This window comes from Trachypithecus francoisi, unplaced genomic scaffold, assembly GCF_009764315.1.
Source record: "Trachypithecus francoisi isolate TF-2019V2 unplaced genomic scaffold, Tfra_2.0 Lachesis_group3, whole genome shotgun sequence".
NCBI classification, from domain to species: Eukaryota; Metazoa; Chordata; class Mammalia; order Primates; family Cercopithecidae; genus Trachypithecus; species Trachypithecus francoisi.
Genome location: NW_022681468.1, coordinates 6,855,750 through 6,869,035, shown reverse-complemented (window position 1 = coordinate 6,869,035; position 13,286 = coordinate 6,855,750). Strand labels below are relative to the sequence as shown.

Below are 13,286 nucleotides of genomic sequence, written 5' to 3'. Positions count from 1 at the left end.
AAAAACTAGCCGGGCGAGGTGGCGGGCGCCTGTAGTCCCAGCTACTCGGGAGGCTGAGGCAGGAGAATGGCGTAAACCTGGGAGACGGAGCTTGCAGTGAGCTGAGATCCGGCCACTGCACTCCAGTCCGGGCGACAGAGCGAGACTCCGCCTCAAAAAAAAAAAAAAAAAAGAAAGGGAAAGGAGAGAGAAAAAAGCATTGCCTGTGGCAGGGCGGGGAAGGCAGAGCGCTCAGGGAGGCCAGAGAAAGACCTGCCCACTGCAGCGACACTGAAAAGTTCAGGTGGCTGCTTGCTGATAACAAAGGGATCTTTTCCAGCATTCCCATCAGCTCTCAAATTTCCCCTTTAGGGGAGGAAAAGGCCCCCCATGTCCCATGATCTTGTACATGCCTAATTCTGTCACTCTTAGACATCGGCAAAGAGTGCAAGGCAGATTAATCCAAAGATAATAGCAGTTAACGTCCCATAGTGCCAAACCTGTTCTTAGCTGAAAGGGGCTTTACTGAGAGGGGCCTCTCACCCCCTAAATCTTAGGAAGGAATCTAACCTTCCTAAGTTGGGCCTCGAACCCAAGGTCTGTCAGGCGTCCTTGCCTTTTATTAATAGGGGCATTTAACTCACTCTGTCTTAGGAGAGACTCCTAAGTTGGGCCTCTAACCGAATCCCGTCCTTTGCCCAGGTATATGCACCCCACTTACCCAAAATCAGCCATTCGGTGTGTAGAGATGATTTTTCTTTGCGTTGGGGGTCTCTTCAGTGTCATCCCTTTGGTGTTAACCAGAAAGATGTTATCAGACCCCACCACTTACTAAAGTTAGCCTTTGGATCGGAGGTTTCCTCAGTATTGTCCCTTCCGTGGTCTCCAGAAAGATGTCACCAGACCCCACCACTTACCCAAAGTCAGCCTTTGGGTTGGGAGTTTCCTCAGTATCGTCATTTCATGGTCACCAGAAAGATGTGACCATAAAGGGGTCCCCATCCAGACCCCAAAAGAGGGTTCTTGGATCTCACGCAAGAAAGAATTCTAGGCGATTCCATAAAGTGAAAGCAAGTTTTTTAGGAATGTAAAGGAATAAGAGTGGCTACTCCGTAGACAGAGCAGCCCCAAGGGCTACTGGTTGCCCGTTTCGTGGTTATTTCTTGATGACGTACTAAATGAGGGATGGATTATTGATGCCTCCCCTTTTTAGAGCATATAGGGTAACTTCCTGACGTTGCCATGACATTTATAAACTGTCATGGTGCTGGTGGAAGTGTAGCCGTGAGGACGACCAGAGGTCACTCTTGTTGCCATCTTGGTTTTGGTGGGATTTAGCCGGCTTCTTTACTGCAAGCTGTTTTATCAGCAAGGTCTTTATAACCTGTGTCTTGTGCCAACCTCCTATCTCATTCTTTGACCTAGAATGCCTGACTATCTGGGAATGCAGCCCAGTAGGTCTCAGCCTTATTTTACCCAGCCCCCATTAAAGATAGACTTGCTCTGATTCAAACGCCTCTGACAAGCCCAACGTGGCTGGCAGGCAGCCTGGCCGCAAGCAGGGATTGGACAGGGCCTTGTTGGCTTCCAGGCTTCCTTAGGACATACTGGTTCAGCAGACCCACCCCACACTCTTTTAAACCACTTCAACCACTTCAGAAACCCGTATTCACATGCATGTGCACGTGCTCCCATGAAAAGATCCCCGTGTACTCAGGCTTCCAGAGCCAAGGCCTTGTGTAGCCCCGCAGCAGCCACGTTCACAGCTGCTAACAGCCCCTGTGCCGTGCCTGCTGCGGGCACTGTCTGCTCTAGGAGGTTCTCTTGTTTTCATGCAACCCAGTGGTGAAGAGACACCCCCCTGACCCCTCTCTTCCCCAACTCCTGTTTCTTCATTCCCCATCATTTACCTGCTCTTTCTGTATGGTCAAGAAAGCATGTCTTGGCTGGGCACAGTGGCTTGGCCAGGCACAGTGGCTCACACCTTCTAACCAACACTTTAGGAGTCTGAAGTAGTAGGATTGCTTGAGCCCAGGAATTTGTGACCAGCCTGGGCAACATAGGAAGATCCCATCTCTTCAAATAATAATAATAAAAATTATCTGGGAGTGCTGGTTCACACCACGGTCCCAGCTACATGGGAGGCTGGGGTAGGAGGATTGCTTGAGCCTGGGAGGTCAAGGGTGCAGAGAGCCATGATTGCACCACTGCACTCTGACCTGGGTGACAGAGCAAAGCACTGTCTCCAGAAAAAGAAAGAGAGAGAGAGAAGAAAGAGAGAGAGAGAGAGAGAGAGAAAAGGAAGGAAGGAAGGAAGGAGGGAGGGAGGGAGGGAGGGAAGGAAGGAGAGAAAGAAAAAGAAAGAAAGAAAGAAAAGAAAGAAAGGAAGGTAGGTCTCAAAAGCAGTGGATGAGTATTCTTTAACTACAATGTAGCAGACTCTTTATTAAAAATAAAATTTGATGTTTATTTTTAATCATGTTCAACCCACTTTATTCTCATATAGTCTTCCTGTGAATAACTTTCTTTTCAGAATGGAGGAACCAATCTCTGTGCTGTGGATGACTCCAATGACCATGTGCTCTCTGTATGGGACTGGCAGAAAGAAGAAAAACTGGCGGATGTGAAGGTCATGCTCCAAGCCTTTTTTGGGCTGCATTAATGTTTTCCCATTCCGAGCCGCCCTGGCAGAGTGGTAGCCCCCTTTCAGCGGGCTCCAGGGCCCATTCCTGCCCCAGCCCTTGGGTATGACGCCTTCGCCTTAGAATCCTTTGTCCCCAATCCCTCTCCCATCATGAGACTTTGACCCCAGGTCCTGTTAGGGTTTTTCCTCTTTTCACCATGTCTGTAAGATTGTTCTCTTCCTCATTTCATAGCCACTACCCTTTTAATTCATCCAGTCATGTATTTGCTGGCTATTTCTTTCATTTGCTTGACACTCCCCGAGCGCCTGCCATGGGCTCGCATGGCGCATGGAGGCCCGGAAACGTGCTCAGGTGTAAAGGTACACTCGCTGCTCAAGCCCCTGCAGCTGCGGGAAGGGCAGGTGTGGGCAGGGGCCATCAGCACAGGGGTGCCTCCAAAGTGGAACAGACTCAGGAAAGACCAGCGGGAGCCCCGAGCTAAACCCCAAATCCTTCCCAACAGGATTCATCCTCAGAGGGGCCCCTTGGGACTTCTTTGACTGCCTCTAATCCATTTTGCACAATATGTCAAATTCCCTTGCCTTGACTTTCTGACCTTTTTCTATTTCTGTTTTCTATTGGATCCCTATTTTTATAGAATTGAATTCAGATTTCTCATCTTTGCATCTATTAACCTTAGATAACCTTACTCACCTAACTTTCTCTCCTACATGTCTGGGAGGCAGACCTTATATTCTAACCAGGCCTCTTCCCTGACACCTGGATCATGCCCTAGCCCCACCTTCTGATATTCTAGGCAGGTGTTTAAGTTCTTCTTGCTATGTTGCTAGGTTAGAAGGCATCAGAGGTAGGTTATTATCCAGGCTCAAGAATGTGTAACTGCATTATTAAATAGAAGCAGTGATCAGAGCCCAATCCAACAGGCCAAGGTGCGGGTCTTGGAAGTTAGGGTGTGGGCTGAGGGTGGTGGAGGAGACACCTGAAGAGCTAGATCTCCTCCGTGGGACCCCAGGCCGGGTTCCTGCGCCATAGGCAGAGTTCCAGGAGTCAGACGCAGGAGAGACTCCCTGGGAAACGGGCAGCCAGAGTCAACCAGGAAAAATGGACCTTTGTAAAATCTATTCCAGGGCCCTGCCTGGAGATTACATTTACTAGATAGGGGGCGAAGCCTAGAGATCTGCATTTTACCATTTCTGGTGATTCCATTTGATCAGCCAGACTGGGAACCCATGACTAGCAGGTGAGAGCAAACGCTTGCAGGCAGGTGAGGGCAAACACTTGCAGTTCTGAAGTCCCTCTGGTCCTAACTCCCTCCTCAGCAAAGCATGCTGCATGCCTGCTCCATGCCTGGCCCTGGGAGAGGCCCTGGCATAGACAGAGGACTCCTGGGTGCTCCCTGTCCTCAAGGACTCATTGTCAAGTGGGGGAGACAGACAAGGAGGAGGCATTAAGGCCCGCACCAGCGTACGCTTGGTATTTATAGCAAGATGGATTCAATGGGGGAAATCATAGGCGTTGTGCTTGCCTTGAATTTCTTATTTATTTGTGGCTCAGATTTTACTTGTTTTCCTACATGTCTTACGTGTTTTAAGAGATGTGAGGCATCTGAGTCCCTGTTTTTCCTATAGTGCTCTAATGAAGCTGTGTTTGCTGCGGATTTCCACCCCACGGACACCAACATCATAGTTACCTGTGGAAAATCACATCTCTACTTTTGGACGCTAGAAGGAAGCTCCCTTAATAAGAAGCAAGGATTATTCGAGGTAAAGTTAAATTATGATTTTTGTTTTATTTTTCTCTGGTATATGTGATTGGCTAGATGCATCCTTCTGGGGGCTGTGGTGCTCAACACGATCCCTTGGGATCCCTCACATAGTTGGGGAGCGCATCACACCTGGTAGGTAACACTGGTAATGAAGTGAAGAAAAAGACAGGGTAAGCCTAGGTGGAAGGCAGGGAAAGGACCTGGACCCGGGGAGCACCAAGCCTCCCACAGGGGCACTGGCTGCTGAGAGTATCGGGTGATGAAGTCATCAGGAGGCAGGCAACCTGCCTTTGCAAAGGATGATAGAGACTTCCTGTGCCTTTTGTCTGGACGTTGTGGGGCTGTAAGAGCACCAGGGGACAGCACCTCTTCCCGGGGTCCATCTGCCACCACCTCCCTGAAGCTTGTTTCGAGGACCCCTTTATTCTGGTGCTCGGGCCCTGCCCTTTAGGCTGACAGCATAGCCCCACCCTTCTCCCTGGCCAGTACCCTCCTCTACTTGCTGTCTGCAGCTTTATGATTCCCCAGCCACTTGGAGTTGCTAGAAATCACTTTGTCTTAGAGCAGTTCATCTCACAGCAGAAGTTCTGTAACTTCTGCTGATAGACAGAAATGCAAGGTGTGCACGGTAGTTACAGAAGCTGGCACTGTCCAGCTTGGGACCACTGCGAATCTAGATGTTATTAGTACAAATGAAAGGTTGTCTGGAATATATATATGTTGTATGGATTAAAAATATATACATATATATATATATATAATTTTTTTGCCACATTCTACAGAAACAAGAAAAGCCAAAGTTTGTCCTCTGTGTGACTTTCTCTGAAAACGGTGACACCATTACTGGAGATTCAAGTGGCAACATCTTAGTATGGGGAAAAGGTAATAAGTGATTGTTCCCAAAAACCAATGGTTTTTGGTAATGTTGTAAGAGATCAAACATGAGTGCTTTAAGAACTGTCTATTAATACAATGTATAGGAGTAGGATTAAATTTCAAGTTACAGAGACACACACATACATGTGTGCATGTGTAACTTGAAACCATAGAACTAGAACAGAGGGAAAGCAGAGAATAGTAAGAGTTACTGACCTTATAGCATTCTGAAAGGCTCCTTAAGCCCAAACTATTATGATGGAATTAAATAGCTTTATTAGGAAATCCACTGACAGATTATAATGATGAAATTAATGACTACTTATAGGTCTGTAAAATATTTAAGTAATTATCCTGATTTATATAGCATTTGGCAGACGTTTATTGAAAGCTAATTATGTGCTAACTGTGAAGACCCAACAACTGAGTCAGACCCAAATCTCCTGCTGTCCATGAGCAAACAGTTTGCTAAGGGAGATGCATCACTCAGAAAGCATGCGTCCAATTATGTCCAGTGAGCATTTATGAGCACTTACCCCGTGACAGGAAAAAAGGGAAAATCCACCATCCCTTTTCTCAAGGATCTTTGAGTTGGGGCTGAAGGTGGAGACGGACTTGTAAATGCAATTTCAGAAGCATATGGTGACGTTTCCAGTATCCCCGCCGCTCTTGGCGCTAGGTGTCTTATCCACTGTTCACTTAATCCTTAGAACAATCCTGCAGGGTAAGCAGCAGCCCCATTCCACCAAGGGGGATCTGAGGGTAGAGTAACTAAGCAATTTGTCCAGAGAAACAGCTCACTAGAGAGCTGGGATCTAAACTCAGAGCCCACATTCTCAGCCACAAGAATGCATATTCAACAATGCATATTTTCCTTCATTCTAAAGTAACCCATTTCGTACTTATCTGGTGCTCTGTGAACGTCTAGAAATTGAATCCTTCATAGATTCATATTGCAATGATGTGCTCACGGACAATATTGCCTTTTAAAACCAAAGTGAGATGAGATTAGAACATGGGCAGAGGCAGCCTTTTGACAATGTGCTAATAATGGTTTTCTTGGTGTGTTTAGGTACAAATCGAATAAGCTATGCAGTTCAAGGGGCCCATGAGGGTGGCATTTTTGCACTTTGTATGTTAAGAGATGGCACTCTGGTGTCGGGAGGTGGGAAAGACCGAAAGCTCATTTCTTGGAGCGGGAACTATCAAAAACTTCATAAAACAGAGGTAAGTCGTCAAGGCTACTGCTAAAATTTGTTTTTAACCTAAACTATTATCCTTTATTAATTTGAAATCTGTAGCTTACAGTTTTGAAAATTGTTTAGATGAAATCACATGATATGGGAGCAATGTATTTTATTAAAATCCTGGAGGCAGGTTAAATATAACTAATAAAATAGAATTAGGTTTACAAAGTTGAGGTTGTAACACATTTCATATTTAGAATATTTTTATTCTCAATTTCCCAAGGGACTGTTACCCACATTTTGCTTTATTATAAAAATCTGTCTTCTCTCTCTTTTTTTTTTTTTTTTTTTTTTGAGGGCAGGGTCTGGCTCTGTCACCCAGGCTGGAGTGCAGTGGCGTGATCATAGTTTACTGCAACCTCTGCCTCCTGGGCTCAAGCGATCCTCCACCTCAGCTTCCCAAGCAGCTGGAACTACAGACACACACCACCACACCTGGCTAATTTTTGTAATTTTGTAGAGATGTTGCCCAGGCTGGTTTGGAACTCCTGAGCTCAAGCGATCCTCCCACCTCAGCCTCCCAAAGTGCTGGATTACAAGCGTGAGCTACCACTCCCAGCCTCCTTTAACTTTTGATTTCTAACATGTTATTTTGGAGACATTATTGCATTGAATGAACTAGTATTTGTTGAGTATCTACTTTGTACATGGCACTCACCTAAGTGCCAGCATGCTCCCTAGGGCTGTGACTCCTTTTGATACCCAGTGTACCTCCCCATTATCTACTTGGCAGCTCTGCATTCCAGTAGGCACCAGAGGCAAGATATTTAATTTTCCTTCTACCCACTCAGTTAATTTTCTCCCCCAGGTTCCAGGAAATTGTGAGCAGACACTGCAAAATTGGCCTCATTCTAAAGGGTGATGCTTTTCATCCCTAGCTTAGAATGGACAGATTGTAGGACTTTGAACCCAGATACACACAAAACACTTATATTTTACGTCACAGAGCAATATGGCACCACCCTCTGGCAGTGTGAAAATTTAGTTCTGTTGATTATTTCCCTTAATAAAGGAAATTCTTCATCTGAGCTTTGGAAATCACTTCCCCTTGCATGGAGATTCTGTTGTGAGAACATTTTTATTAATAAGATTTGACCAGCATTTGGTTGACTATATTGTGAATTGCTAGAGTCATAGACATGCCCATATCATATACAACTGTAAAGAAAGCTCCAAAGCTCCATTTAATTTCATTAAAGCTATTCACTGTTTGTTAGTATCTGATTCCTCCTCATTAGCATGGGTCATCATCAACTTGACTCAAATCTGTGCTAACAAACCACACTGGAGAATGTGTGAGGGGAGGCTGCTTCTGTCCTGGAACGGGAACGCCTAACAGCAACCTGCCAGGGTCAAGCTGCATTGTTTGTTCTTTTTATAGTACAAGAACTTTGTTTCTTTATCATAGCAAATTGTTCTTAATGCGTGTGTTTTGCAATTCTTTCTGTTAACATTTAGATTATTCCATATATTTATGTTGATCTTTAAACTGAACAGAGTGACATTGCCAAAGAATTTACCATTCTAAATTGTGTTATGGCAGTGTTACATTATTATTATTATTATTATTATTATTATTATTTTGAGACAGGATCTAGCTGTGTTACCCAGGCTGGAGTGCAATGGCGTGATCTTCAGCCTCCACCTCCCAGGCTCAAGTGATTCTCCCACTTCAGCCTCCTGAGTAGCTGGGACTACACGCACCACCATACCCAGCTAATTTGTTTTGTATTTTTTGTAGAAATGGAGTCTCGCTATATTGCCCAGGCTGGTCTGGAACTCCTGGGCTCAAGCATTCCCCCAACCTCGGCCTCCCAAAGTGCTGGGATTACAGATGTGAGCTACCACGCCTGGCCTATATTATTCTTTACTTTCTGAATTGTATCTACTGTTGCTATCAGAAATTATAAAAAGTAAAGACAAAACTTACCAGTAGCATTTCTTATTTTTAAATTTTGTTGAGGAAAATGCTTTTTCTTAACCTTGTTCTTGCTGATGCTTCTAAGATATATAAAGATATGTAAAATGTTTGTAGTTTAAAAGTAGGGCTTAGGGTTTTGATCACTCACTCAACAGTTGGCTGTGGCATCTGTTTTTTGAGATGGAGTTTCTCTCTTGTTGCCCAGGCTGGAGTGTAGTGGCGTCATCTCAGCTCACTGCAACCTCCACCTCCTAGGTTCAAGTGATTCTCCTGCCTCAGCCTCCCAAGGAGCTGGGATTACAGCCACCCACTGCCACGCCCAGCTAATAGGTTTCAGCATGTTGGCCAGGCTGGTCTCCAACTCCTGACCTCAGGTGATCCACCTGCCTCAGCCTCCCAACGTGCTGGATTACAGGCGTGAGCCACCATGCCTGGCCAGCTGTGGTGTCTATGTGAAACTCTCCGTATATATGTGTATACAACATATATATTTGAATGTACATTATATGTATATACATATGTGTATATAAAACTGTTATAGGGACTATCATTATGATAAATAAGTGTTTTGAATGACCGAGCTAACAACTGAATGAAATTGTACATCTTTTCTTTTCATATGACTTTTCAATGCAGATTCCAGAACAGTTTGGTCCAATACGTACAGTGGCCGAGGGGAAAGGCGATGTGATCCTGATTGGCACAACTCGAAACTTTGTCCTGCAGGGCACTCTGTCAGGGGACTTCACACCCATTACTCAGGTACGATCCCACTCAGCAGGCCCAGCAAACACTCTCATTTTGCATTATATCAGACTCTAATCAAGCATTACAAACAGTTGCTCATTACTGTGCTTTATACTACAATAACCGTCCTCCACCCCAGAATGTCAGTGGCTGCCGGAAGATGGGAGGAGAGAAACTGTAGAGAGCAATTATGAAGTCAGCCTGAAGCCTCGGTTTATCGTCGCTTCCGGCTCCTGAGGGTGGACTGTCGTATCTCAGAGAGCTTCTGTTTGTCTTGGTTCTTTACAGGGCCACACTGATGAGCTCTGGGGACTGGCCATCCATGCCTCAAAACCTCAGTTCTTGACCTGTGGGCATGACAAGCATGCCACTCTCTGGGACGCTGTGGGTCACCGTCCCGTCTGGGACAAAATAATAGAGGTAAACATGCACATTACATTTCCATTTTTCTTACAGAAATTCATCTGGAATATGTTTATTTTTTGCATGAAATCAACAGTGATATAAAGTTGTCCCAAAGCAAATGTTATGTATCTATTTAGAGTTGCCTTAACATTGCAATTGCATTTAACAGTGTTACTTTTAACATTGCCTCAAGTGGCCTCAGCCATGTCATTTTGAAGTTTACTGTTGAAATTTTCTGACAGCAAATTGTTCTTTCCAAGTTCATTGTCAGATTTTCTGAGTACAGTCTCTCAGCCATCTTAAGAGCTAAAAAATCCTGCATTCCATTTACAGTGTACCCTCTGAATGGGAATTTACAAACTGTACTAAACACACGATTGAATATATCTCTACATTTTGAGTTTGATGGTAAAGTGAACTTTCATTTGAAAGTCAGCTGGGCACGGTGGCTCACGCCTATAATCCCAGCACTTTGGGAGGCCAAGGCAGGCGGATTACCTGAGGTTGGGAGCTCGAGACCAGCCTGACCAACATGAAGAAACCCCGTCTCTACTAAAAATACAAAATTAGCCGGGCGTGGTGCTGCGTGCCTGTAGCCCCAGCTACTTGGGAGGCTGAGGCAGGAGAATCACTTGAACCTGGGAGGCGGAGGTTGTAGTGAGCTGAGATTGCACCATTGCACTCCAGTCTGGACAACAACAGCGAAACTCTGTCTCAAAATAAAAAGGTCAACATCTCTGTGAATTTGATGAAAGAAACTCTGATGACCTGTCAGAGTGTTGAAATGCCCTTTCCCCACGTGTATTACTTGAGCACTGACTGTTTGCATGCCAAGCACCGTGCGTGTATTTTCCTTAATCCCTGTAGCAGCTCTGCAGGTCGAAGAGGTTTTATTAACTCTGATTTTATTGATTAGGAAATTGATGTGTAGAGAAGTTAAATAACTTGCCAAGGTCACTAAGTTAGTGAGTGACCTACTCAGTGTTAGGACCCAGCTCAGTTTGACTCCTAAACTCTGGTTCTTTCCACTGCATTACACTGTAGCGAATCAGAAGCTCGTTCTCTGTTGCCGGTGCCCTAATGATCTGTGCAATCCCATTGCACAGAGGAAATAACCCTTCTGTAAACCAACACATCATCCTTTCATCCCCCATGGAGTTACTGGCATGTCCCAGGTGCTAGGTCCAAGTTTCAGCTCCCTTCCCTTCATCTTCATGGAAGGGGTGCTGGTCACTGGTGGCCAGCTGAGCCGTGAGGTGGAGGGGCCCAAGGGGCAGGCACTGCCACTCAGAAAGCAGATGTGGCCTGCGATGGCAGGAAGAGGCTAAAGGAAACAGTGTTATGTGTTCTACCTATGCCCGAGTGGTCCAGGAGGGCTGAAGGCAATGACGGCTCCTTTACCAGGCTGTTAATCATTTAGCCTAACATAAGGGTCAGAGCTCTAAACTGGAAGCCAGAGAACTACAATGAAGTTCTAGCTCCTCTGCCTACTGGTCTTGTGACTTGGACATCTGTAACTCAGTGTCCACATCTCACAATTGTTACGAGGCCCAGATGAATGACACAGACAGAAGTGCTTTGTCAATGGTAGAACTTCAAGTGAACGTGATTTCTATTTGTAGATTAGTGGCAGCTCTGAGCTTAATTACAGCTCCTACTATAGAAAGAAAGCATTGAAATAATGTAATCATATATCAGGTTTCTTTCTCTTGGTTTTTTAGATTATCTGGTGGATCTCAGGGCCTCCTATTTTCATTACCATTGCTACTTTTCTTCCCGATTTCCTTAATCTCTTCTCTCTTCATCCTAAACACTGCTGCCAAGCGCCCTTCTGTCTAAAACACACATGCAATCGTGTCACTCTTTTTACTGAAAGGACAAGACCGTTCAAAGTGTTCTTATTTCCTAGTGATCCAAGTCCTCACCGTGGCAGTGACATCACTAGTGTCATATACTCTGTGCTGTAAGCCCATTGACCTACCTGCCATTCCTCAAATAGGCCCAGAGCTGTGTTGCTTCCATTGCTTTTATTACACTGTTGCCGCCTTCACCGTGGTCCAAAAAACGACTGGAGTGGCCACATCTCACCTTCACCAGTGGTCATTCTTCCTCTTCTGGGAGGCCCAAGTCCAGTCATCTGCACCGCGAAGTCTTGGCCCAGCTTCCCAGTGTCACCTCATCCCTCCCTCCCCTTTGATTCCGCAGCACCTTGATTTGTATCTCTTTCATGGATCATTCCGTCTTGTATCTGAGGTAGTGGTGACTGTGAGTGTGTTCCACTGGATCAAAACCTAGACTGTGCCTCGCTCATCTCATGATCCTTCCAGGCCTCCATAGTGTTTTGCACCCAGTGGACACTCACCCAGTCTCTGTGTCATAGAGTTGGGTGCCATGGTTGTCTTTCCAGACCAATCAAGCACACTATTCAATGAGCTTACCACTCAGCACAGGGAGTCAACTGAAGGGGCTTGGTTCTATAAACTGACGTTGTAGAAGGGCATTTAACCTGTCTTTCATCAGATTACTGTAGATATGAAAGGATATAAGACAAAAAGGGAAAAATCCTAAAACGATAGAAATTTAGGTCAGGCTCAATAGCTTATACCTATAATCCCAGCACTTTGGGAGGCAGAGGCAGGAGGATCACTTGAGCCCAGGAGTTTGAGACCAGCCTGGGCAGCATAGGAGCCTCCCTCTCTACAAAATAAAAAATAAAAAAATTAGCCAGGCATGGTGGCACACACCTGTAGTCCCAGCTGCTTCAGAAGCTGAGCCAGGAGCATCACTTGTGCCTGGGAGGTCAAGGCTGCAATAAGCCATGATCATGCCATTGCACTCCAGCCTGTGTGATAGAGTGAGATCCTGCCTCAAAAAAGGGTGGGGGTGGGTAGAAATTTAGCATTATTGAAATGCGACATTCATTCAAGTAGTGAAACATTTTTCTCTAGAAAAGAGACTTTTCACATAGAGCCATATAGCCCTAAGGAATTAGAAGTGTGAGCGTGTGTGTGCGCATGCGCACGTGTGTGTGTGTGTGTGTGTGTTTTATGCTATAGTGTTCTATCTGTTCATCAATTTACACTTCCTTTAAAATATTTTAGGATCCAGCTCAGTCTTCTGGTTTTCATCCTTCAGGGTCTGTGGTTGCAGTCGGAACACTCACTGGGAGGTAAGTCCATGCCAGCAGGGCTTATGCTTGCAAAGCTTATGGAAAAGAGGCCTGTTGTTTCTATTTCCCCAGGAACAGGCCCTGTTCAGCTCTTGGCTGCGTGTTCGCAGCTTCTAATGACTTACCAAGAATTAAGTTAAAAGCAAAACTTGAAACAGTGGCCCATTACATTTTGATCCTTGGGGAAATCTGAGGAAAGCTGTAGACACTCTCTCCTGGAAAAGGACCCTCTACCTCCACTAGACACACACACACTTTTCTTGTTTGTTTTTTGAGACAAGTCTCACCCTGTCACCCAGACTGGAGTGCAGTGGCACAATCACAGCTTACTGCAGCCTCCAGGGCTCAAGTGATCCTCCCACCTTAGCCTCCCAAGTAGCTGGGACTACAGATGTGCACTGCCATGCTTAACTAATGTTTTCTCTTTTGTAGAGATGCAGGTCTCACTGTGTTGCCTAAGCTGGTCTTGAACTCTAGCTCAAACAGTCCTCCCACCTCAGTTTCCTACAGTGCTGAGATCACAGGCATGAGC

General features: G+C 45.5%; 1 protein-coding gene across 7 annotated transcripts in view; it reads left to right on the top strand.

The window, feature by feature from the left end:
• The window catches only part of EML1 (EMAP like 1), a 204,084-nt gene that overhangs the window by 167,890 nt on the left and 22,908 nt on the right, over positions 1-13,286 (top strand). For all 7 annotated transcript variants that reach the window (XM_033191355.1, XM_033191358.1, XM_033191357.1 and 4 more), the window contains 7 exons: positions 2,513-2,608; positions 4,253-4,387; positions 5,172-5,271; positions 6,338-6,492; positions 9,070-9,195; positions 9,469-9,600; positions 12,687-12,754. In XM_033191355.1, the coding sequence (XP_033047246.1) occupies positions 2,513-2,608; positions 4,253-4,387; positions 5,172-5,271; positions 6,338-6,492; positions 9,070-9,195; positions 9,469-9,600; positions 12,687-12,754 (812 nt within the window). The remainder of the gene's footprint in view (positions 1-2,512; positions 2,609-4,252; positions 4,388-5,171; positions 5,272-6,337; positions 6,493-9,069; positions 9,196-9,468; positions 9,601-12,686; positions 12,755-13,286) is intronic.